A 24,195-nucleotide genomic window follows, 5' to 3' on the forward strand; every position below is an offset into this window, starting at 1 on the left:
GCCGCCCCGCGAGGTGCTGCGGCTGGACGGCGTGGGGCCCGCGGAGTTCCGGCGCTTCCTGCGGTGAGTGGGCGGCCGCGGCGGGCGGGAGCGCCGGGGCAGCGCGCACCAGCCTGGCTCTCCTCGGGCTGAGGGGCTGGCCTCAGCACTGCTTCTCCTGTGTGCTTCCTCTTCTTTTTTTCCCCAGTATGAACGCCTGTTCTAAAGCTTTCCCGTTCAGAGCAGTATCTTCGTAGCCTTCCTGCAGTGTTTGCAGAGGACTTTCCTGTAACTTACTAATTTCCCTCTGCCTTCGCCCCTCTGCTGACAGCACACAGGTATACTCTCCGCCGTAGCGTGTTTTTTATGGTATGTAAGGCCTTGTAATAGAACAAGAGAAAAAACAGCAAAAATCTTGAATGTATCCTTTAAAATTGTCTGTGCCTACTAATACCCTTGTTAGCAAGATTACCGAGTGAAAACAACAAACAAAAACCACTCTAGTGTCATGTTAAAAAAAAAAACAAACAAGTTATGAATCTGGAAAGCTAGGAGGACTCAGTCAAGTTAGATGAAGATACATCAAGAGGATGCATCAAGTTAGAAACTGCGTGGTCATCACTTAAGTCCCAGCGATCCATGGCCTAGGCCAAACACGGCACAGCTTTCCTACCAAACTGGGATCCCAGAGCAAGGCATGCCACACTGTCAGTGCAGCGTGGGGGCTGGCTGCTCCCCAGGGACTGGCACAAGGGCCACCGTGTTTTCCCATTGCCAGCTATTACCACGTATCTGACGTCTCGCTTGTCTTGCTCCAAGCCTTTAGGTGAGTACATGAGGGGTGTTGGCCAGTGCTGCCACCAGACCTTGCAATCCTTCTTGCCTGTAAGTGCCTCTAATCCTTCTTTCAAAGAACTGGGCAGCGCGTGTTTTTCTTTAATAAAGCTGTGGTGGTGCCACCTACCTTCTATAAAACAGCGTCGATGTTAGAGCCGATCTGCACTTTGGGGCATGCACAGGAGCAGTGGCAGGCATTCTGGGATTTCAGATTAATTCAGGATGTGCCTAGAAAATGTGTGGACTTGCAGGCTCCTAGAACTGTTGGCAGGAGGAAGGGGAAGGTGTTGGCAGTTTTAAAGTTTAGTGCCTAAAATATAACCTAGGCTGACCTCTCCCTCAATCTCTCAATTCACTCAATCTCTCCTTAAATTTGTAAATAAGGCAGCAGATGGCTAAAAAAATGTATTCAGAGTACTAAAGTTTTAATAAGTATGAAAGAACTTTTTGAACTGAGAGTAGCATCTAAACGATGGAATCATTGTAGTTGAACAGGCTGATAAACTGGCATTTGTTAGGTTACTGTCAAAGTCTGGCAGGAGCATTAGCAAAAGAAGAGGTAAGAAACAAAACAACATGGTTTTTGTTTCGTATTTTTCTTAACGCCATTATTTCTTCCATTTTGTTAATTTGCTTCACATTCATGTAAGTGGTGGTACAGAAGACTTTCATACAGAAGCATGACAATACATATTTTTTTTAAAATCCAAATTATTTTAATTTGGAAATCAGGAAATAATTATTTTGAATAATTATTTCAATTATTAATATACTGTAGTATCATTCCTTTGTTTTCCTAATGGTAAGCACTTAATATGTCTACAGTTCACTGATACTTGCTTTCAATTTTGTCTGTGTTTGCTGGAAGGCAAGTAATGATCTCTAGAGTCCTGCATGTTCTCCAGAAAACATGGTATTGAAAAACACCTTTAAACTCAAAACAGCTCATGTAATTATAAGCCTTTTATTTTTTCACTGTGAGTTTAGATTCTTCAGATGAACCCCCCTATATATTCTAAGCTATGTATGAAGGACATTTTGCAAGATGGTTGGTTTTTCTTAACTTTGTCTTCAATGCTGTTTGATACTTCAGCCTTTGAATCCCCTAACCTAGCACATTCTGTGAAAATTTGTGTCCCAGAATGCACTGGAGTTTCACCACAGTGAACTGCTTTGGACCAAGGAAAGGAAGCAGCTTTGGTTGAAAATAGCCTAATTTCATTGTTCAAATGATAATTTCTGCTAGTATCAGTGGCTGTTGAATCTCAGTGGTTTCTTATTGTTAAGATGCAAATTAATTAGATCTTCACAAATCCAAAACAGTGCCTTAAATTACAACCTGAAGTTTACTGGAAGCTAGCCTAGTTCTTGGAGCATGTGAATAGCCATGATGAGTTGTAACAAAGACCTGTAGCTGCAGTTGAGCTCCTGAGAAAAAATTGTAGTCTCCTACAAAAGTACTAGGTATTCTGGTTATGAATATTGTTTCCCTGTAGAATAGGAGAAGTGGAATACTAGTACAGTATTGAAGAGTTCATCAAAGCTATAAAAAAATCTCATTCCTTTCCCTGTTTGTATTCAGCTCTTCTTTTATCTTCCCAAGCAAAAATCATTTTTCCTTGGGGATTTGGGGATTTTTTTTCTCACAAGCTATATCTGGCATGCATCTCAGTGAGATGTACTTCCTTTGGGCCTCTGTCTTTCTTAATCAGGAGAGATGTGGGCTATGTGTCGCTTGCGTGCTGAAGGCTGTGCAGCTCCTCTTGCCAAACTTCTGAGTGTTTTTGAGCAGGATGGAGGACATGGTGACCCCACGCTGATCTTTCTGCATTGCCTCAGCATGAAATAGATGCAAGCACTGCTTTGTTTCCCTCCCTATACTTGTACTGTCTGAGGACACCAGCAAGAAACTGCTGGTCACCAAGAAATGCAGCATCCATATTGTAGATGCCATTCACCTTATGTTTTTGCCTGATGAAGCTAATGTAATATTGACTCTGCCCTCCAGTAGCCTTCTGTCACTCTCCATAACACAACTAGAAAAAGGTCAACAATTGCAAGTACATCGATGGCAGGAGATTACTGCTCAAGCAGGGTTCTGCAGTCTGCCTCAAGAAGAGAGAAACTTAGCATCCCTGAAGGACAACAGCCTGTTGCGGATCATTAATAGGTTGCCTGCTGAGAGGCAGACTGCTTTTTATCCTTTTAAGTTGGAAAAATATAGCTTTAGAAATAAAAACCTAGTTATTATTCTCATTGTCTCCTGATATTTGTATTAAAGGGATCTGATTTAAGAAAGGGCAGAGAAGGACGTGCTGACAGTCACATCCAGTTAAAAAGCAATAAATACGGGTCAAATACAAAGGAATACAATTGTCATTGTGACATTTACTGCCACGGGGGTTAATTTGCAGTACCAGCAGCTGATTCAAAGTAGACAGTCAAGGCTTTGACCATGCTATGTTTGTATAGTTCTGTACTAGGCAGTAGAAGGATGCTGCATCTGGCTGAAGTGCAGGCAAAACCATTCTTGAAGGTAAACTCCTAGACAGCATGGCAACAGTAACTTCTTTCTGTAGACTTTATGCGCACTTTTCCTTTGTAGAAAAAAATCTTAGGCTGTAGCAACTACTGTTAATACAACAGATACCCTATAGCATTGTTCCAGTTTCATATGTCACTTAGTCACACCTCTTGCAATCTCATTGTTGCTCATATCTATCAGAATCTTTTCTGTGTGCGGGGGTGGGGGGGGGGAACAAGCCAGAAGGTGGGGTACCTGTTAAAGTTACATGGCATCAGACTGATACTACAGAAGATGATGGCTTAGCTCTACTTTCAGCTTGACCTTCTCTTGCATGTGAGGTGTTCATAAAGCAGTTGCACCAAATACAACACAACTTGTTTGTGAATATTTGTTCTTTGAATACAGTTCCATAGCATTGGATTACAAAGCAGTGAAAAAGGGAAATATTTCTTTAAATAACCTGTGCATGAGATTATTCTTGCTGATTGCTAGATTGTCATAGTCCCCATTGGATACTGGCTATTTTGGAAGAAACAAATGTGACTTCTGCTCATGTACACTGAATTCCTTTACACTTATGTCTCAGCAATCACCCTTAATATCTGGGCTTGTGCATTCCCCTCTTGTGGGTTATGATTGCAGGCCACTATTTCAGACAAACAGCATGCCTCCTGTGTTCTTGAGATTTTGTGGGTTATACAGTTTATTCTGATATGGTCCTTCCCTTTTATGCTCTTACCACTTGTGCCTGTTGATGTGGTTGGTGTACCCTACCATGCAAGGAGTATCTTCTCTGAGTGACTGATTCATGTAACTTGAAAACAAGCTAACTGCAAAAAGTGCTTTCTGTGGCACTTGCAGGTGCATTTTTTGGCTCAACAACTATTTTTTTCCTTGTGTTAAGACATAATCAGCAATACAGCTGAAAAAATCATCCCTCCCAAAACAAATGGAATTGACAAACCCCACCCTACAAATATGGGTAACATGGAAGATTTGACGTGACTGTCTTAAACTTTGTGAAACAATAAATCCTGAATTGTGGAAGTTAAAATGCTCTGTAAAGGCTTATCTCCAGTGAACAGTGAAAACTGAGAAAGTTGAGAACAAATTATTGTGAACCAAAGTGTTTATTTCCCAAGTTAAGGGATTAAGGAATTTGCTCCTCTGAATAGCTAAGCTGTTTGAACTTAATGGCTTTCATTTATACAACCATCTTCTCTGGTCTAAGTTTGTTACTACAGCACCAAGTTAGTTTGTTGTGGTTATAAATATGAGCTAAGCTAGTCATTGAGAATAATTAGACTTTGCTAAGCAAGGAAGGAGGGAGGGAAATAAGTAAGATACTACATGAAGCTTGTAGTTTAGATTTTATTCTATGTCCTGTTGTGGGAAGAAAGCCTTCACCGTGATGACTTGTTTCTTTTGATGAAAACAGGCTTTAAACACATGCCAAAGAATGGCAAGCTTATCTCCTTTCCACATACATAGAAACAATGAGTTTGTCTTTTTTCTTACTGGATTTATTTTTTTGATCTATGTTTATATCTAATCTCAGTTTCTCAGAGGAAGTTGAGAAGCTAAACTGTCAACTCGCAGTATATTCGGTAAGTGTGTGATATTAACATCTTGCTTTGGAAAACATAGTAACAATGCCATGGATTTATGCCCCAAGAAAAAAAAAAGTAATTCAATTTGTGAGAAATGGGTAGAAACCTTTCAGTGGGACCATGACTGCTTAAGGTCCAGATTCTTCTTCTTTGTCTGAAATGCTTAGCTTTCACAAGAAATCGGAAAATTTAATCAGCACCTGTGTGAGGCAGCAAAGCAGTTGATGTTGCATCTCATGAGAAATTACTGAAATACTTGTCTCAAGAAATCAATTAAGTTAAAACAACCATCCTAGCTGCAAAAATCAAGCAGATGGTTCTTTTAGCAAATATAAAGGGAAATGGAAGAATCTGAAGTGATTAAGATAGGTTGAAGTTGTGCATACGACATGCCTAACTTGCACTAACAAAGATTCACTGCTATAGGTGTATTGCTGAAATATTTTTGCAAGCCCACCAAGATTAAATGCAGCACGTGAGAGTATTTGCTGCAGTTGGGTTTGCTAAAGACATCAATGCATTAAAACCGTGGGCAGGGAGTAGTTTAGAGACTTCCTACATTCTCAGTGTTATTGTTATTAACAAACGTTAATAGATCTTGGTTTTATTTTGGCATTTAATTGTGACAACACATAGCTTTATTTAAGTAAAACTGTATAATATGGTATTTTACACATGTACAGAAGATATTTCAGTGCTCATCTAGTTACTACATGAGGTTCTGGTATGTGCTATGCCAAGTTCCTATTGAAAACAATACACAGTACCTATACAACTTGTAAATAAAAGAAAATCATAATTTGTTTTGTCTGTTTTCATTAATTGTATTATCCCTCACACTACCAAGTAAGTATCCTGTTTTGGGCATCTGTACTTGTCCCTCTATTCTAAAGTTACCATACTATCTTTTTTTCAGGGCAATTAAACTGATGCACTGTCAAACAGCAGAATTTCGTCTTTTCCTATGTGTCAGACTGTTGTGCTGACAGCTGCTTGTTATCCGTAGTATTTATGATGGAGAAGTTTCTGATTTTGATAGATTTTAACATTACCAATCAGTCTGTGTTGCTAGCTGATAGAAAAAAACATCCAAGATTGGAAAAAAAAAACCCAAACCAAACAAAACACCTTTCCTCTGGCATTAATAGCTTTTGTTCAAGCCTACTTTGTAATCTCTTTACTAATGCTCTGCAAATTTGGGCACATATGCAACATATCCGTAACAAAATATACAAGATCCTGTCTCTTTAAACAGCTAGTGTCTGAGAACTCAAAAGCACTTCTCTGGTGACATCAATGACGTGTGTGTATGTATAACTTTAAGGAGAACATGGGTAAGGAGAAGATGGCAGGTAACTCTTCTCCAGATGGGCTCTTGGTGAAGAATTCTCACTGGGAGCAAGTGGATGCTGCTGTAGGGAGCACTTGAAAGGCGGATGCCTAATTAGTTGAGAAATGTTAGTTAGTTAGTTAATGACTACTTTGGGACAATGGAAAAGGCTGTTCTAACAGCTTTCAGTAAAGTTGGTGATGATGGTGTTAATTCCAGTGACTTTCAGTGTTCTTGGCAATAACAACAAAAATGGGTTCCTTATGCTTTTAAGTATGGTATTTCATGAAAATAAAACTGCCCTCTTTCACTTCCCTTATTTGTGTTATTTCCATGGTCATTAGTGGGATACAACGTTTCTGTCTGGGATTTTGTTAGTCTTTCAGACAGTGGGTGTGGCCCACAGTAAGGAAATGTACCTCTTGATTCGAAGGACCAAAGAAGTGGATCGTAACTCAAAATTCTTTTTCAACCAAAATTATTAGTTTAGGATTTTCTTGTGATCATGTTTTTTATATTTTCAGTAAGTACAAAAATGTCTTACTGATTCTAGTCAGTATTGGCTTTTTGGCTGTTCTGAGAATAGAATTGCATGATTGTTCTTCTAATGAGACTTGTATGGTTTTCAAGACTGTGTGGAGTCGCATCAAAAACTGATAGAAAGAGGTGGGCCTTAGAGAGTTCTAAGGCTGAGAAACTTCCCAAAGAATTTAGCCTAAGTGATTTGGAATGAGAAGAGAGGTGACTTCATGATACCTTTAAAAACAAAACTCTGAATAAAATCTTTACATGCGCAAAAGTAAGTTTGGTTGGGCTACTTATGTGTTTTCTTAGTACTTTGCAAACTACCCATAAAGTACATGCTTTTCTTCAAAGTGCATTTTGAGATGTCTATGTAGGCTATGTGTTGTTACAAAAACAAAATAATTCCATACTGGTTTTATGTTCTAGGAAGCTGTTTGGTCACAGTGAGTACAATCTAGTACTTTCCTGATCATCATTAGGGATGTTGGAAGAACTGGAACATTTTTTATGTTGTCTTAGATTGTTCAGATGACTATGAAAACTGCTTTCTTGTAAATACCTAACTCAGTTCAAAACTGGTCAAGCTCTAAGACCTCCTGATGATACCTCTATCTGATTTAAAGAAGAAATTTGTAACTTTATAGAATTGTAATCTTCTGTACTTTAACTTACTAAACTAAGGTGTCACGTTGAATGATGCCTACTCAAGAGGTTTGGAACAGGAAAAACTATTCATATCATAATTCTGCAGTAAGGGTCCTGGTTTCTTACAGCAGCTGTGTTTTAAAGAGATAATTTTACATTATCACTAAAACATCTGAGCTCCAAGGTCCGAGCTATGCATTTTGCTGTGGATGAAAGATTTCCCTAGCTTTTATTCATGCAGGAAGGTACCCTTTGACACTCTGTAGAAGACAGTCTAGAAAACTTCACTCAGCCTTTAGAAATGAGCCTATAAAATAAAGGGTGTTGCCAAGCCAAGTTTTCTATAACAGGTTTTAGAAAACTGCAGAATCTTCCATTCTGGAAAGAACATCTAATGGGATTTAGCTGAGATAAAGGAAAATTTCTAAAAGATGTGCCAAAATCATTATTGCTGTCTGTGAAGCAGAATAATGGATGCTTCCATGAGATTTTCTAAGTAGTAAATTTACAGTCTGTATTAAGCAGGACTCTCGTATACAGATATTTTGTTGAGTTTCTGGAAGTAATAAATCCAGGACTGTGGCTGGATTTTAAATGTTAACTGAAATAATCAAGGTTCCTTGACTTTTTATGGGAAAAAACTTATTTCAGATAGAATAACTTTTTCAGATCTAGAAACCAGTTACTTAGTTCTGGTTTAACAACATGCCACTTGTTTTATTTACAGAGTTTCTAGTTGTGGTAAGGGTGCCATTTTTATTGACTTAAGCCTAGTGATAATAAAATTGCATTCCTGAGGTTTCTTATGTAGATTATCTGAAAATACCCTGAGGATTCCCAGGAGATTGTTGCCTCACTGCCTAGCTAATCAGACTCCCTATGGATATGTTTTTCAGGTACTGGCAGAAAGCAAGAAAATTAAAATAACTAATTTATGACAAAGCAGTGTATCTGTTGCCACTAATCTTCTTTCTCCCTCAAAGTCAATTTGTACTGGTTTTACCTGTTGAATATGTAATAGCTCTGCAGCAACAGAAAGGTGAATAAGTAAAGTTCCAGTGCAAATTTAACCTAACATGAAACCCTTACTAGGGATCTTCCTGCAGTTTTTCACATTCCGTATGTGTTACCAGTTTACTTCTGTAGTTGTGGTGTTTGCTTACATCTGGTGAAGATGCAGGGATAAAGTGGGACTGATTGGATTTTGTCTAGTAGTGGCAATTTCTATGTGACTTTTAAGTGACATTCTTGGAAGATCTAATATGGAGAAACAACTTGAAGACAGAACTTCAGAATACTTCTGTGGAATTTTGAAATGTTTAGGTTAATTGGGTTTCTACTCTGAATTTCTTTTCTTGAGTCCTACTGCGATAGTCCTAGTTAACATACAAATGTTAAGTACTGAGAAGCATAGTGAATGGGGAAAATGTGTGGAAGTCATGGTCTTGAATTTTCTGAAGAATTGCAAGTCTCCCTGTTCCAGTAAGCAACTTGTGGTCCTGTTCTTGGTAATATGGCATGTTATTGTCTTTCCCTCATGCTATTGTTACACTGGGTTGGAAAGCACTGTACATAGGAAAAGCAATAGATGGTTGGGCCAAATTCGCAGGTTAGGAGTCCTGAAAGCACATACAGGTACAACAACCTTAAAAAAACATGTAAAGAGGGTCCACCAATCTTACTCTTTCAATGTGAAACTTTATTGCTCCTGTCACACAATTTCCTGGCCCTTGCTTTCAAAATATAAGAAAATATTAAAATTCCCATTCCCTACATTCTTGTTTCTTGTCATTCTCTCTTGGTGAAAACCTGTATCACACAGACAAAAAAATTCTACCTAACTCAATCCTTTAAATACAGAACTTAAGAAGGAAGAAGATTTCTTTGTATGTTTTCTCTGCCCTTTAGAGGACAGTGTTCAAATAGCATACTCAAATTACTATGTTCCCAGTATTGACAATAAAGCCTCTTTGCCATGGAATGAGTGACTAAATGCAGATCTGTAAGTACATGTCTGCTAAATCCAAAGTAACTGTAGCTCTTCTGTTAAACTTTGCTAACTTCATCTATATGGCATGAAAGCACTGATAAAGCATGTTATCTGTCCACATTGACTTTTTAAGGCTCCATTAAGTTGCTAGAGTGCAGTATCTTTCTATAAATACGAGATCTTTGTAGTCACAGGCTGTGGGCTTTGTTAGCCTTTCCAGATCTTGAGCCCAAAATAAGCTGGTGAAACAGATGGGAAAGTGGGAAGCTGGAATTACATGGGCAAAGTGAAAGCTCTTGGGTAATCTTAACTGCAAATTTTCATGCTTTCAAGCACTTCCCTTGAAATTAAAATTTATATCTCTAATGCCATTCATTTATATCTTTATACCATTCTTACGGTTAAGTACTTGTAACCTGGATTTTAGAAGGTTTGTATTTTGGAGTTTGTAAATGTCATTATATTAAAGGACAATCAAATGCCTTCTCTTGGTTATTCTAAGACTTATAAATCAGTCATCTGTAATTACTGATGCAGCTTGCTTCTGCTTTTGCCAGTAGATTATTACAGTAGATGAGCTATAAAGAGCAGACAGAAGTTTGATTTTAAAAGCAAAGTGAGGGAGAGAAACCTTTGTTCCTTTTAACCTGATACTACATTTTACTTGTAATGCTTGTTTATGCTTTTTCAAGCATTGCAGAAATAAGTTTTCCAGAGATAGAGTTTTAAAAAGGGGGTTTTTATTATTAAGCACTGTAGAGTCCAGCTTTTGTTTTCTGGTCATGAACTTTGTTAGACAGAAAAAGTTGGGTTTTATTTGTTTGTTTTGATTAATTAAAAAATTACAGGAGTAAACTTAGTGTCATCTTCTAGGCTTGTATATTCATCTGATAAAAATCTGAAAGAAGCTGAGGAGCTGGCTATGATGAAAAAAGTATTGGAACCCAAATTAATACAAGAAAACAACATTGCTACTCTTCAGAATACTCAAACAAATGTAAATTGTCTTGGAGATGGTATAAAAACACCTGTTGATCAGAATACTCCAAGTGGAGCTGTGCAGAAGGAAGTTGCTTGTTCATCCTGTATTGAAGATGAAATTCCAGAAGTAGTCATTGATGCAGAAAGCAACAAAGCCACTGCAGGTAGCTTTGGAATTATACTTTTGTTTGTTTATTTTTGTCTTTTAAATAATTATCCAAAGACTTATACAGATGTAAAAATGCAGGCAAAGATAAAAGCTATTGTTATAACACAAGTTACATGGATATTCTTTGCTATGGTCTACCTCATTCTCTCACACTTTGAAAAAATGAATTGCTGCAGAAGTTTGGCAGGAGTGGTTCCCAGCCAACCTGCAGCATAATAAGACAGGACTTGCAAGGCATCGGGCATGTTCATCGGCATTGTGTCCAGTCTTTTCTCTGTAATACAGCAAACTTGAGTATTCACCACGTGGGACTTCCACAGAGCAGAATCTCTCCATTCCTTTCCTTTTCTAGCAAATTACAGTAGTTCCACTTGTTTTATGAGGATTTTGGAATCTTTCAGAATCTTCCCGAATCTTCCCTACTACAACCATGAATGAAGTAACACAAGGAAATGTGTAACTGCATCTACACCAGAAGTGTTGGCTGCTACAGCTGTGTCAGTAAGACAGGATCAAGCAACAAATCTGTTCACGCAGAAGCTTGTAGCACTACATGACCCTGAACTTCTTCAGAGTCTACTTTTCTTTATTGCAGAGTTACCAGATCTCTGTAGAAAAAATGAACTGGCTACATAATCTTACAAAAGAGTAACTGTAGCACTTCTATAGATGTCAAATATGAAGCACTGGTCAAATTTCTGATATCTCAAGTCAAAACAAGAAGTAAAATGCAAGGTCTAGAAAACCTTTCAAGGAAAATTCTAGCTTGAATATGCAATGTTGAAAAAAATTAATTATGTCAGATTCTTCTTTTCAAATATTTTAAGTTGTCTGTACTGTCAGTAGTCTAGTCTACACTGGACAAAGTGAAAATAGCTGTTTCTCTCCATCTGCAGGTAATTCCAAACTAGAAACTGCATCTGTGTTAGGAGAAGACTTAATGATGCTCTACAAGAAGTGCTGTTGTCCAGATATTAATATTTGCATAGAAGGCAAAGATTTTCAAGCTCACAGGTACATAAGTATTTACTGTAAAGTATTTCAACCAAAATCCTTCTAGTATAAAATGCTGCTGGTACTCTGTATCTATAATAAGTTATTGCTGGTGCTGTTACCTAGCTGTGAACCATTATAGTTTTTAGGTCTTATGTGAGAAGTGGCCATACTTTGATACTAAGGAAAATTATTTATCTCATTAACAGCAACTATTGCGAAAACAACTGCGTTTTTAGCACTTCTGAGATTGCTATTGTAAACTCATATAAGGAGTACATACTCATGTATAAATACTGTGTAGGTTTTCTTTGCTAACCTTTTTTTAAATAATCTGTGCTCTCTGAAGAAAATGAAAAAATCGATCAATAAACTATTCAGCTATTAATGCTGAATAAAATTACCATACAGGTAGAAAGTTTCTGGAGTAGTAATTTTTTTTTTCTGCTCTTCAGAACTGCATACGGAATCTGATTCTACTTTCATTACTTCAGTCATGTAGATGTACAGATTGTCAGCAGCCTTTAGTAGGTCTGAAGTCCAAGACCATTTAAGAACTTTGGCTTATTAGACTTCTGCAGGTTGGCAAAGCAAATTAAAGTGTCAGTACCATTCCTTGTACCTTTGATATGAGTCTGTTCACATTTGAGATAGCAAACTAGACAGCCTGTATTTTGTTCCCTTTGAGTATATAAATAACAGAGAGATTATAAAAAACCTTTACCACTTTTAATATTTTCTCAACACAAAACCATCGGGGGGGGGTTATATTACTGACGTTACAAATATCTTTGCAGAAGATATGTCATAATGGGGCGGGGGGGTATTTTATTTTTTTAAATAATAAAATTAGGATATATACTACATTTCCAGAATGTAGTGTAATTAGACAGATTTCTTTCTTCTGGTCTACACTGTAAGAAGACATGTTCTCAGGTCTGTAACTTTGCGAAATGAATAATTTATGCAAAAAGAAAGTCAACAAAAAGATTCCATCAGCAGAGCTTCTTTAATTTAGGCCATTTGCTGCCTGGAGCAATGTATCTACTCTAACCAGCATCAAAAAATATGGAGTAAATCAAAGAGAAAACAAGGATGTTCTGAAACAGGCACAAGACTTGCTTATTTTAGTACTGTATCATGTGAACAGTAGGAGTCAATAAGGGAAATCTAACTTTGGGTATAACTGTGGTGAAAGCACCAGTATGAATTACTTATTTTAAGGTGGTTTTTTTAGGTTCTCAAACAGAAGACAGTTTAAGCCCCCATGCTCACCCACCCACTTATCTCAGTTTTCCTTACTTTCTCATTAAGTCCTATGAACTTCCAATAGACTTTACAGTGTGAGCAGCAGTGCTCTGAGAGAGTTGCCAAGTTACATCTTCCTAGTGCTGTGTTGCATTCTTACAGAGCTCTGAGTGGAGCAAGTCAAATTTGTTGAGTAATAACCTTGTGGCATAAAGCATGACAGTAGGAAAGCAGAGATAATTTTACTTCAAATTAATTTGGTATCTCCATGTATTTTATAAGTTGAAATTTTATCAGCGTATATTTAGGTAATACATACTTGTCCATATTCTACTGAGTGGCTGTCTTGTTTAAAATGAGTCTTTGAAATACCTACTTCAACTATGCTCTTGAAGTTGATCTAGCCCTGTTCATTTCTTTAATTTATTTGGAAGAGGATGACAAAATTGGAGATAGTGTACTTCATATCTCCATGATATTGTGTTATTGTATCTTACGCACATGCGATCTTGTTTTTATATTCAAAATTTCAAATACTCAAAAGTTGTGATGTAATGTCCATTTACATGTGGACATACTTCACACTGAGAAATGAAACATTCTGTAAAAGCTTCATTATTATTATTATTATTATTATTGCTGGATGAATCACAGGAGGAATGTGCAAGCAGTTCCTAATTTAAAGTTTTGAGACTTCCAAAGCAGGAGGAGGGAAGAGAGATGAGAGATTCCAGAATATATAATGACTACAAAAAAGACCATAAATAGCGTTCTTCTTACTTCTTCCTACGCAAAATGAGAGTGCTCTGAAACATTTTAAGAGCCAAAAAATACATGTAAGAGAAAGGATTCTCATGCCTGATATAACACTTCGCTTTTTCTGCCGCAGGAAATACATTACATAAAGTAATTTTATAAATAATAGGAAGCTTAGTAAGTGTCAGGAAAAAACTGTATGTATGAGAATATTATCTACAGCTGCGATAGCCCAGATAAGATACATAAAAGCTAACACTATAACTGCTGTAAATCTGGAAGGGTGAAATCATAAAGCAGTTTTCATCCACCATCTTCTCTTCCTTTCTGCCCTTCCACTTCCACCTTGAGAAGCTCCTGTTGCAAAGGTCGTCTCATCTGGTTTTTCGAAGACTATGATACTGGTGGAGATATTGAGATACACAGACTACTGGTCTGGGGTTTCTTTATTGTCTTTGATGGAAGTAGTAGTAAATCAAATTAGCCCCTTTATGGCCAGTTACGCTTTTAAATATACAAGGGTGGTAAGTCTAAACAGAAGTAATTGATAGCTTTTCTTAAACAGTGCTGGAAACACACATCATATTGTTGTATCAGATGTTAGTATGAAGTTTGTTTGACTTTCACGATGTGCTGGTAGGTGGCCAGCCAATTTTGAGTAAGAGAAGTTTTACACTTCTCTTTTCCTTTTAATAAATACACGTTCTGTAGTACAGAAAGAATTTAAAAGATTCAGGATATAATTATTTGGCTAAAATGGGGCTGTATAAACAACATTATTTATTGTTATTTGGTAAATAAACCAGAAAAAATAAATTTGCAATTTGGTATCATATAAAAGGAAAATGCTTGTGATAATAGAATTCCTCTGTGTGAATGTCGAAGTCACCCTAGGAAAAAGCTTTAACTGAGAAATTTAGAATACTGTTTGGGGTTTTTTTTCTGGCATATTTTGAAATTCCAAACATACTGGAAGAAAAGGCATCCAGTATACAGATGACACCTTAACACGTAAAGGGCAAAGATTTAAGTCAATGTTATCAAAGAGTCTCATAATAAATATTTGTATCTAGTGGAATAATGTTTACTTTTTCCCTCTCAGGGCCATTTTATGTGCCAGATCTAGTTACTTTGCTGCTATGCTGAGTGGAAGTTGGGCTGAAAGCTCCCAAGAGCACATCACTCTTCAAGGGTAAGTGTTGTCTTTGCAAGTCATGTGGGAGCAAAGGTAGGCAATTTAAAATCACTGCAAATATGTAACAACTGTGCTGTGTATAGAGCGCTGAAGATTAATCTGCCTTGACACTTTTCTTCAACCTGATCCATTTCCTGAGTACTGTTTTGACTTCAGTATGAAACAGCTTGTGTAGTGTATTTGTTAATATTGTCAGATGGTTCAGGGAAGAAGTCTCTTTCATCAGCAGAAGAGTACTAATCCTTTTTTGTAGAGTAAGTTTTAGTATTCACAGTCTATTATACAATTATATTCTTTCACTTCATGTTGTACATGTCATGAAAAGTATTACAAATGTCTGAACAGTGTAATTTATTTTCATATCTATTTGTGCAGTAAGAGTATATTTACAATGTAAAGATGAATAAACAATTACATTTCTTTAATAGTGTTTAATAATATTTCAGCATCATACACTAAAATAATTTTGACTAATGTGCTTGTTCGCAATGGCTTTCTGTGTGAGAGCTGAAAATAATGGAGCTGTCAGTGCAGGATAAATACTTAAGACTTCAAAGATAAACTGGGGACTGCCAGGTTAGTTCTTTTCAGTATCAGAAAAATCAACTGAAATATATTAAATTTTCTTTAAAAGCAAACTAATACTGATACTTGTACACGTTAGCCTTTTTTGTTCAGACATGATGTTGGCTGACTTAGCTTTCTTCAGAAAGAACTGTGTACCTTACAGTGCTGCAAAATATAATTTGTGTTAATATAAAATTGCTTGGCCAAGTGATACTTGATCCTATTTTCATAATTTTAGTTTTCCGTCAGTGTAATAATATTGCTGCAAAATCAGGAAGGTTATCTGTTGATTTTTTTATAACTTCCTAATCCTTATAAAACAATACACTTCTAATTTAATTGATTCCTTAGCTTTTATGCTATACATAGTATGTTTTAGAGGCTGATAATCAACAATTACTCTGGGACTTATACTTCTCTCCCTGTAATTGATTTCTACATGGTTAAGAACTTTTTGCCCTTATTTTTCAGTAGAGGCTTTTTCCTGAGAAGTACTTAATCTTTATAGAGTATATTCTCATGCCAATGTCTCTTAATTTCTGTTATTAAGAATCATATCCATAATTTTACCTTTTCTAGTTCAGTTTTCTGTTTGGTGCAGATTTCCATGCTGTCTTTTTAAACACTTATAAATAAAGTACATATGGCTTACTCTGAAATAATGAAAATTCTACATAGGTAACAGCTGTCAAGACTGCGGGGAAACTCCTTCTTGCTGATTTTATGGCTATCACGTACTGATACACAGAGGCACAACTGTGCTGATTTCACTTCTTAGCATGTTGCAACATGGTGTTTTTTTTCTTTTGATTTTAGTCATCAATGTCTGTTGCTTGAATGTCTAATGTTTTAAGGGTCTTAGCTCAATCTGCGTGACTATATTCCATTTATACTAATGTACACAGCACTTGTGGGTTCTGAAGATGGCACACCAAGACGTACATAAGTAAATACAATAATGTATTGTTCAGGAGATCATGTCCACCATTTAAAATACACATTCTGTGCCTTTCTGCATTATGGTGCTGGGATGATGCAAAGATGCAAACACTACTCTGTGTAAGAATTCCATATTTCTTAATCTAAATCTGGGCATAAAGATTTTTTCTAAATAATTTGAGATGCAAAATTCCTGCTTAGCATTGCAATAAAACTATTAAATGTATTTTTATTGTGGGAAAAGCTTAAATATATCATAAAATCAATAATTTAAAAAAATATTGTAAAACAGTTTTTGAATATATGATTGCTTAATAATTGACTTATTACTAGTAAAGAGCTTGGAGATGATGAAAAAAATCCTTTATATTATCAGTGTAAATAATCTAGATACTAGTATTATTAGTCTGTTTATGACTTATATTCAAAGATTTAGAGTATTACAAAGTTTCAGCAAGACTGAGTAGCAAAATTCACCCAAAATATAGTCCATCTAGATACTTTCACATTGCAGTTATCTTGAAAATAGCTTTAAATTTATCAGATCATTTACCTTCCATTCACAGAACAGCTGGATGATGTATCAGGCTTTTGACCAACTTCCTTTGGCTAAGAAATGTGATGCGTTTTATTCTGGACACATCTTTATTTTTATTTTTTTTCCTTTCTTTTTTGCAGCATAAGCCATGTAGAAATGAGTGTCATCTTGCATTTTATATATGGAGGTATTATGGACTTCCCAGACAAAGTTGATGTTGGGTATATGTCAACTTTTATTATTTTTTTAATTGTAATTTGTGCTTGTTCTGTATTTTCTCAGTTAAAAGACAAAAGGAAAATCCTTCATATAACATAAATAAGACAAAGATGTCAAATATAATGATTATTACACCTAAACATACTTGAGGAAATTCCAAAAATAAAGCTGCTAAAGAAATCTTATTTATTTGACAGCTACTGGAAAAAGTGTGCCAGCCATTTTTGGAATATTATATGAGGAGAGTGGAAAAACAGGAGGGTGTTTTATACCAAAATAATTCCCAATTTGCTTGTACGTTCCTTTTAATTTTCAGAATAATATATACAATGTGTGATAATACGTAACAGTTAAATATTTGGAATTTATTTTTAAATAATCACTTGGGTTGATGCAAAGGCTAAGTAGTTAATCTTAGATCCATAAAAGATGATATATAGCAACCAATGTAAATGTTGGCATTTTCTTCTGGGATAGTTTTTAATCACAGTTTAATACATAATTGTGTATTAGTGAAGTAAGTTCTGACACGTGTAAATTCCCTGAAACCATTTATATATTAGCTGTTGAACTCTGCCACTAAACATTAAAATGCTACAATTTCTTAATGTTAGAAATTGTTCAAAGCTTGTCTATCTAAAATAAAAATATGCAGTTTTTTATAATATGCCCTAATGTCAATGCTTAGGTAATTAATTGATACAGAAAATAAAACTATGGTGTTGATTATTATATAAAATAATTAATAGTTTGCTCACTGTGCTTTTTAGTATTTGGAAGGGACATAGTTCTCAGATACGATGACATCAATAACATTTTACATAATCCTTGGAAAAAACCTACAAAAAACCCCACCCTCTGCTGGCACAAATATATTTTTCACTTGCTACCTTTAAAATAGAGAAACTGAGAGTCTTCTAAAGAGTTTCTCAGTCAATGGCTGAGGCTTACTTTTATATAGACTGAACTCAGTGGTTGGGAGATTATTATTAGGTCAATACATGTTCCTGTTTGAAGATTATTCTTTGGCAAGCTTCACACTTGGTTATCAATCCATTTCTGAAGTAAATTCTGACTGAACAAAGAGGTGAAATTAGCATGTAAATTGTCTTGTAAGCAAAATGCATACATCAAAATGATTTTTGATTCCTGTTGCTACTGCTTTCTCTTTAGTCGCATGTTGGGCATTGCAGATATGTATGGGCTAGATGGGCTGAAAGAAGTAGCTATCTACATTTTGAAAAGAGATTACTGCAATTTTTTCCAAAAGGTATGTCAGTTCTCATGCTACTTCATGAGCTGTAAAGCTTAAGAAGAATTTTGGTTTTATTACTTACACATCACATTGACGAGATACTTAACTGTGTGGTCAAGGTGTCAGCTTAAGTCAACGGACCCTATTCTTATGTGTAAATCTGCTAAATTCACTGTGATTGATGATGGGAGTAAGGCCTGTGGTTATCATCCACCTATTTATAGAAACTTGTAAACCACAACTGATGAAAAGCAGTATTTCACACAATTCAATATATTAAATTACATGGAGTATAATTTAATACATCCCATTGTATATGTAATTGTACTTTAATAGGAATATGGAAATACTACATATTTGCATATCAGGTTTCCTGGGCATGTATTTAGAAAATATTTCTGTTCAATTATTTTGAAAACAAACAACTGCTCAGAGTTGAGCATTTTCTTGCACTAGGCTTACTAGACTGAATACTACTTTATTGACATGTGTGGAAACAGATGACTTCCCTATCCTACATAAAGGCAAACAAACTTAAATATCATAGTAGCTAACAGTCTTTCTGTTTTAACTGAAGATTTTGTACTTCTGTACAGTCTCTTCTGTAAGTCAGAATGTACAATAATTGTGATAATTTGCTAACAATTCTAGCCTGTTCCTGGAAAACAGCAACCTGTACTAGAGTGCATGGCTATTGCTTATTCATTGGGAGTGGAAAACCTATATGCTGCTTGCATGAAGTAAGTAAAATAAAATAAATTAAGGTTTATGTTTTTCATTTCTTTGCTTTCTGTTGAAATTATTTTATTTTGCAAGATTGGGTTTATTTTGGCATATAAAATGTTCACATTTAAAACATTTTTTTTCTTCACAATACTTTAGAGGCATCATTTATGCTAACAAGTGAAGATGGAACATTTTTCATCTTCCTTACCTAAGAAAGGCTCTCTTTTCAACAGATGGGTAGGAAAACATTTTGCAAAATGTTTGTCAGAGAGAAGCTTTGCCGGTTTACCTACTGAACTTCAAAACAACTGTCTTGTTATGTTGATTAACTCTTTGGTAAGTAGTATGTAGTACGCTTTATATAAAACTAGAACAATGTAAATTTTTTCCTTATTTAGCTGTACAATGTAATTCAAGAGATAATAAATATAGTATTTAAAATCTGTAGTACACTTAAACTATGTAAAAATTCCCATTAAAATAACAATTTACAAACAGATTTTGATGTGCAGATGTCATTGTTATGCTTCAGGGCAGACAGTCTAGTGATAATCACATCCAAGTCCAGCATAATAATACAAAATAAGTTTATGAAACACAGCTGTGACATCATAGCACAACATTATGTATTCAGATAGCGAGGAACAGCTAATTGGTTTATCAATTTCTACGTTAGGTGGTGGCATACATCATCTGTGATTGCCTTTTCCTCTTTACCTATATTCTAATTTGGAAAAAATGTACTTTTTTTTTTTTTTTCAGACTTCAGGTGATCACTGCCATTTGTTTACAGGCAAGCTGACTTTTCAAAAGTAAAGTAACAGTATAGTATACATTTCTTCTACTTCTCAGATAACAGTACTGAATTGGTCCCCTCAAAGCTCGGCATTCATTTTTTGTGGCACATACTTACATTGTTCCGTTTCAGGTCTGCCTAAACTTTAAGTACTTTCTAATTGTGTTTCTGTATAAAACTACGCTCAGAGCTGACTTAAAGTAACTGATTTGAACTAGACCTGTTAACAGGAATTTGGTCCAGTAGTTAGCCTATAAATGCACTCAATTGGAACAGAGATATGAAGAGTACATAGAGGAGCTAAAGGTGAATCTGTACAGCTGCTGCCAAGCATGACTATGTATGTGGCTGTAATGTGGATTGGCATATGTGAAGTTTAATCTAACTCAGATAACATTCACAGGACAGCTTTGGTTCTAGGACACACCAGACAGCTAAGTATGTGATGTCTCATATATCTCATGCTAAAGTCCTTGGCCCCGTGTCTCTGTTATTGTTGTTATCCAAGCTAAATAGCTCAGGTATGGCTACCCATGCTGCCAAACATATCCGCAGTTCAAGAGATGCACTCTTAAATGGTTCTGGCCAAAAGCTGCCCCTCACTGAGAGGCCTGTGAAGGCTTCTTGGGACTGTTTTTTCTCAGGACTTCTTTGATGGAGTACTTGCCCCATCAAGTGCTGAGGCCAGCAGGTCAGCTGTGAGTGGTGGCTGCTACTGTATATTCAGGTGGAAGCCTGAAAAACAAGAGATTTCAGAGCTATGTGGCTGTACCCAGAGAAGCTTGAGAGTATCCACAGTTAACAGAAACCAAACAGTCCTTCTGCCAGAATGCACAATTTCTAACAGAATAAAGATAGTAGCTGCAGCTCTTAATATATTATGTGTTCTGCCATTATATTAGATCAGTATACTCAGTTGTTCCTAGAATATATATATAGCTTTGTATGTCATATGTTGTATAAATATTTGAGAAGTTTTCAGTTCATTCTGATCTACAGGTGTTCTTAGTTACACCACCACCCATCTCTAAACTAGCTTAGGTATGTACTGTAGCCAAGAGTGTATGTAGAAACAGTTCTAGGCTCTTCTCCAGGCACCCTTGTGCAACATTATCGGGACAACTTAAAGGTAAACCTAAGGCACTTCAGGCTTTCCTTCACCTCTGTGCCTGTTATATCAAGATGCTGTGGTTACAGTTTGTGTTGAAATACGTGAGCTATCTTTAAGCTACCAGCATTTGCACTGTGGTCCTTGGTACTGCTCCAGTTGTGTACCCAGCTTCTCTGGAAGATTTTTGCAGTCTGGACTAAAGTGTGTTTTGGTTCCAATTTTACTGACTTAAAATTTGTGTTGGTGTGCCTTTGCAAGATTCAGTGGTATTTTATGGACTGAAGCCTAGATAGCTTTCAGAATTGCAAAATTAAAAATAAAGCATAAGTCTCTTCGGCCCACAGAACAGTTCTGGTGAGTGATCATTAACTCTGAGCTCTTAAGACACCCAGTCCAAAAACTTGTGGAACTCCCAGCGGAGTTTTTCACAGTCTGCAAAAATGCTTAAGGCTGCTTGAGGGAGAAAGAAGAAAAGGTCTGACACTAATTTTGCAGGGGATACTGTATGTTTTACAATCATCTTTTGTCTGCTGCTACAGTTCTCTGCTGTAAAACTTGTTAACAGTTACACCCAGTTAAACAGTATGACTCTACTGATCCTTTCATTTACCAATCTTGGAAATGTAAAACAATGTGGGGCAGCCCTTCAGAGGAAGAAAAGGTGCAAAGAAAAGGAGATTGCTGATCAGGAAATCTCTGGGAAGCCACAATGATGAACACAGAAACATTAAAAGGGGAGTGCAGTTTAAAACACTGTTCAGGTACTTATCCCTGGTGTCTAAACTACCTGTAAGAAAATTACCATTTTTTTAGATAAGTGGACTCCACTTTAGAATGGTTAGGAAAAAAATATAAGAAGATAAGTAAAATTCAGTTAGAGCCACTCCTACAAAGTGCTGATTTAATTAGAAGTCAATTAAGGCATTTTCTATTTCACTGGAAGTGTCTAATGGAGTAAATGCTTATTGCCTTGTGAGCAGGGGCTGAATTCTGGACAATTCAAAAAACTTGTAATTGAGTCCAGTGGGTGCAAGACCAAATAATAAGCATATACTTAATCTTTCATCTACCTTATATGCATAGAAGCAAACTGGTTTTGCCCACAGATGAGTAAAATAATACAATACAGTTGAACAATGGCTGGCCAGATTTTGTTTTAACTATAATATGCATGAGGAAAATCCTCCCTGCTTTCTACTTTGCATGGGACAAACATGATTATAATCTGAATTTACAGCAGGGGGTTTTGTGTCAAATATTTATCTGAATTGTTGCTTTCTCCAGTGTTACTGATCTTACTGCATAATTTATTAGTGACATGCTAGGCCATGTTGAGTAGAGCTTTCAATCCATTCTAATGTGGATAACAATAAATTGCAAGTCTTTTTAAGTGATGTCTTAGCCAGTAGAAGTTGCCTTCAGGTACTGTGCTGATGCAATGCATGCATGTAGTGCATGAAAGACACAGACCAGGGGAAATAAATATTAGCAAATCTGTTTGTTTGTTTTAAATGTAACTATAAACATAACAGTTATGTTGCTTAGAGAAACATTAGACAACAAAGGGGGTAAGTTCAATTAAAACTCTATCTGGGAAGGCAAGTATTTGATGTCTGACTCTTTTAAATAAAGCAAAAGGATTCATAACTATGAAAATGCTTGGGTATCTCTGTATCCCAAATGCTAGGCCATCCACACTCACCGAAAACTTTCACTTCCCCATTTTACTACATCTTTCAGTGACCTAAAAGGTTCTTCTCTATTCAGTTTCTCCCATTAACATTTGCCTTACATTGTTCGGGACTGCAGTATGTAATGATACACAGTTGAAAAAATAACAGTAAAAGCCACTGAAAACTTTACTGCCTAACTTCAGCAGGCAAAACAGAAGCAGTAGATTTTTCTTCTGCTGCTTTAGTTTCAAAGGTAGGTATAATGTTCAGAATTATCAAAATCCAAATTTACTTAAAGAAGGGAAATTAGTACATGATTGGATCCTTGTGTAAGTGTTCAGTAACTGAACAGAAACTATTTTAGAGCAGCAATTCTTTAGATGATTACTTGGCAACAGGCTAATTTCTGGTTTTATTTTAAGAACAACAAGAATGCTGCTTTCCTTTTGATGGAGAGTGACCGGCTGATCAATAGTCTTCCCCAAGTGAAATGGACAGAGACAGCTGTGGCCTTGGCATCTAGGCTGCAAGAAGAATGTGTAACATTTATTGTGGCAAACTTCCTACACGTAGTACAAAGTGAAGGCTTCTCTATTTTGTTGCAGGTAAAAGTGCCCTCAAGTTATTGTATGCTTCCAAATAAATTGAATTGTATCACACTTTGGATAGTTCAGGCTGCTAAATAATCAAAATAGTTTCAACTTGTGCTTTAAAGTACAATTCTATGGAAAATTAAAAAAATTTGGCAGTGCTCAGGTTTTTTTGGCGGTGGTTTGGTTGGTTTTTTTCACTGCGGTTTTAAAACACATTAATACTTTGATATGCAGGGTTGATACTGCGTTCTGGTTATGTGCCTCTGTTAAGCAAAAGTTCTAGTGAATATACTGGGACAGTTTCTGTGTTGGAAAGAGGTAAATATATACATAAGCTTCGAAAAAGCTTTCAGACCCCTAGAACAACAGCATGTTCTTACAAGAATGAGTATTAGCAGTATACTCAAACTTCTACTGATTTTTGTTGCGAGTTGCAAGAATGTGGCAATGCTGCAAGTCCTAGTAAAAACATACCTAGTCATCTAGCTGGTTCATTTCTCCCAAGAAAGATTGTTTTAATATGTATAGAGGATTAAAAATATAAATAGGGAGATGTTAAAACATTTTGCCTTTGAATCTAGAGTTGCATGTGGCTGTAAATTCATCAGTGTGCTTGTTCCTAAAATTTGGGTTAGTGAGAAGCCTCAGGATGATTTGCTAGAGGCCTGGAGAGGGGTGGGGTTATGGAATGGATACAAAGGAAGATGCTCAGCTTTGGAATACCTCCTGCACAGCGTGATAGCAGATTGCTCAGTAATGCTTTTGCATACAAAGTACACTCTTGTTTTAAACGGCTGCCTTTTGTTGTTTCCTCAGGCACAGGCGATGAGCAGCAAACCTGACCTTCTAGAACTAATTCTTAATGCAATTGAAAAAAGTATTAATAATGAAAATAGCTGCTTGCTTCTTGTAGCTGTGGATACATTGTTGGACTCCACAAATGTGAAGGAGATGGTAGGTTTTTCAATGTGCAGTGTTTGTAGGAAAAACTAT

General features: G+C 36.2%; 1 protein-coding gene across 1 annotated transcript in view; it reads left to right on the plus strand.

Annotated features, from left to right (window-relative positions):
- LOC104841235 (uncharacterized protein KIAA1107-like) overlaps window positions 1-24,195 on the plus strand; it is a 37,320-nt gene that overhangs the window by 775 nt on the left and 12,350 nt on the right. Inside the window, exons 2-10 of the mRNA XM_010582754.1 lie at window positions 10,292-10,588; window positions 11,490-11,607; window positions 14,693-14,782; window positions 16,970-17,050; window positions 18,222-18,318; window positions 18,955-19,043; window positions 19,263-19,365; window positions 23,032-23,214; window positions 24,019-24,156. Coding sequence (XP_010581056.1) covers window positions 10,292-10,588; window positions 11,490-11,607; window positions 14,693-14,782; window positions 16,970-17,050; window positions 18,222-18,318; window positions 18,955-19,043; window positions 19,263-19,365; window positions 23,032-23,214; window positions 24,019-24,156 — 1,196 coding nt within the window. The remainder of the gene's footprint in view (window positions 1-10,291; window positions 10,589-11,489; window positions 11,608-14,692; window positions 14,783-16,969; window positions 17,051-18,221; window positions 18,319-18,954; window positions 19,044-19,262; window positions 19,366-23,031; window positions 23,215-24,018; window positions 24,157-24,195) is intronic.

Source organism: Haliaeetus leucocephalus, unplaced genomic scaffold (assembly GCF_000737465.1).
Source record: "Haliaeetus leucocephalus isolate CR32 unplaced genomic scaffold, Haliaeetus_leucocephalus-4.0 Scaffold848, whole genome shotgun sequence".
Lineage (NCBI taxonomy): Eukaryota > Metazoa > Chordata > Aves > Accipitriformes > Accipitridae > Haliaeetus > Haliaeetus leucocephalus.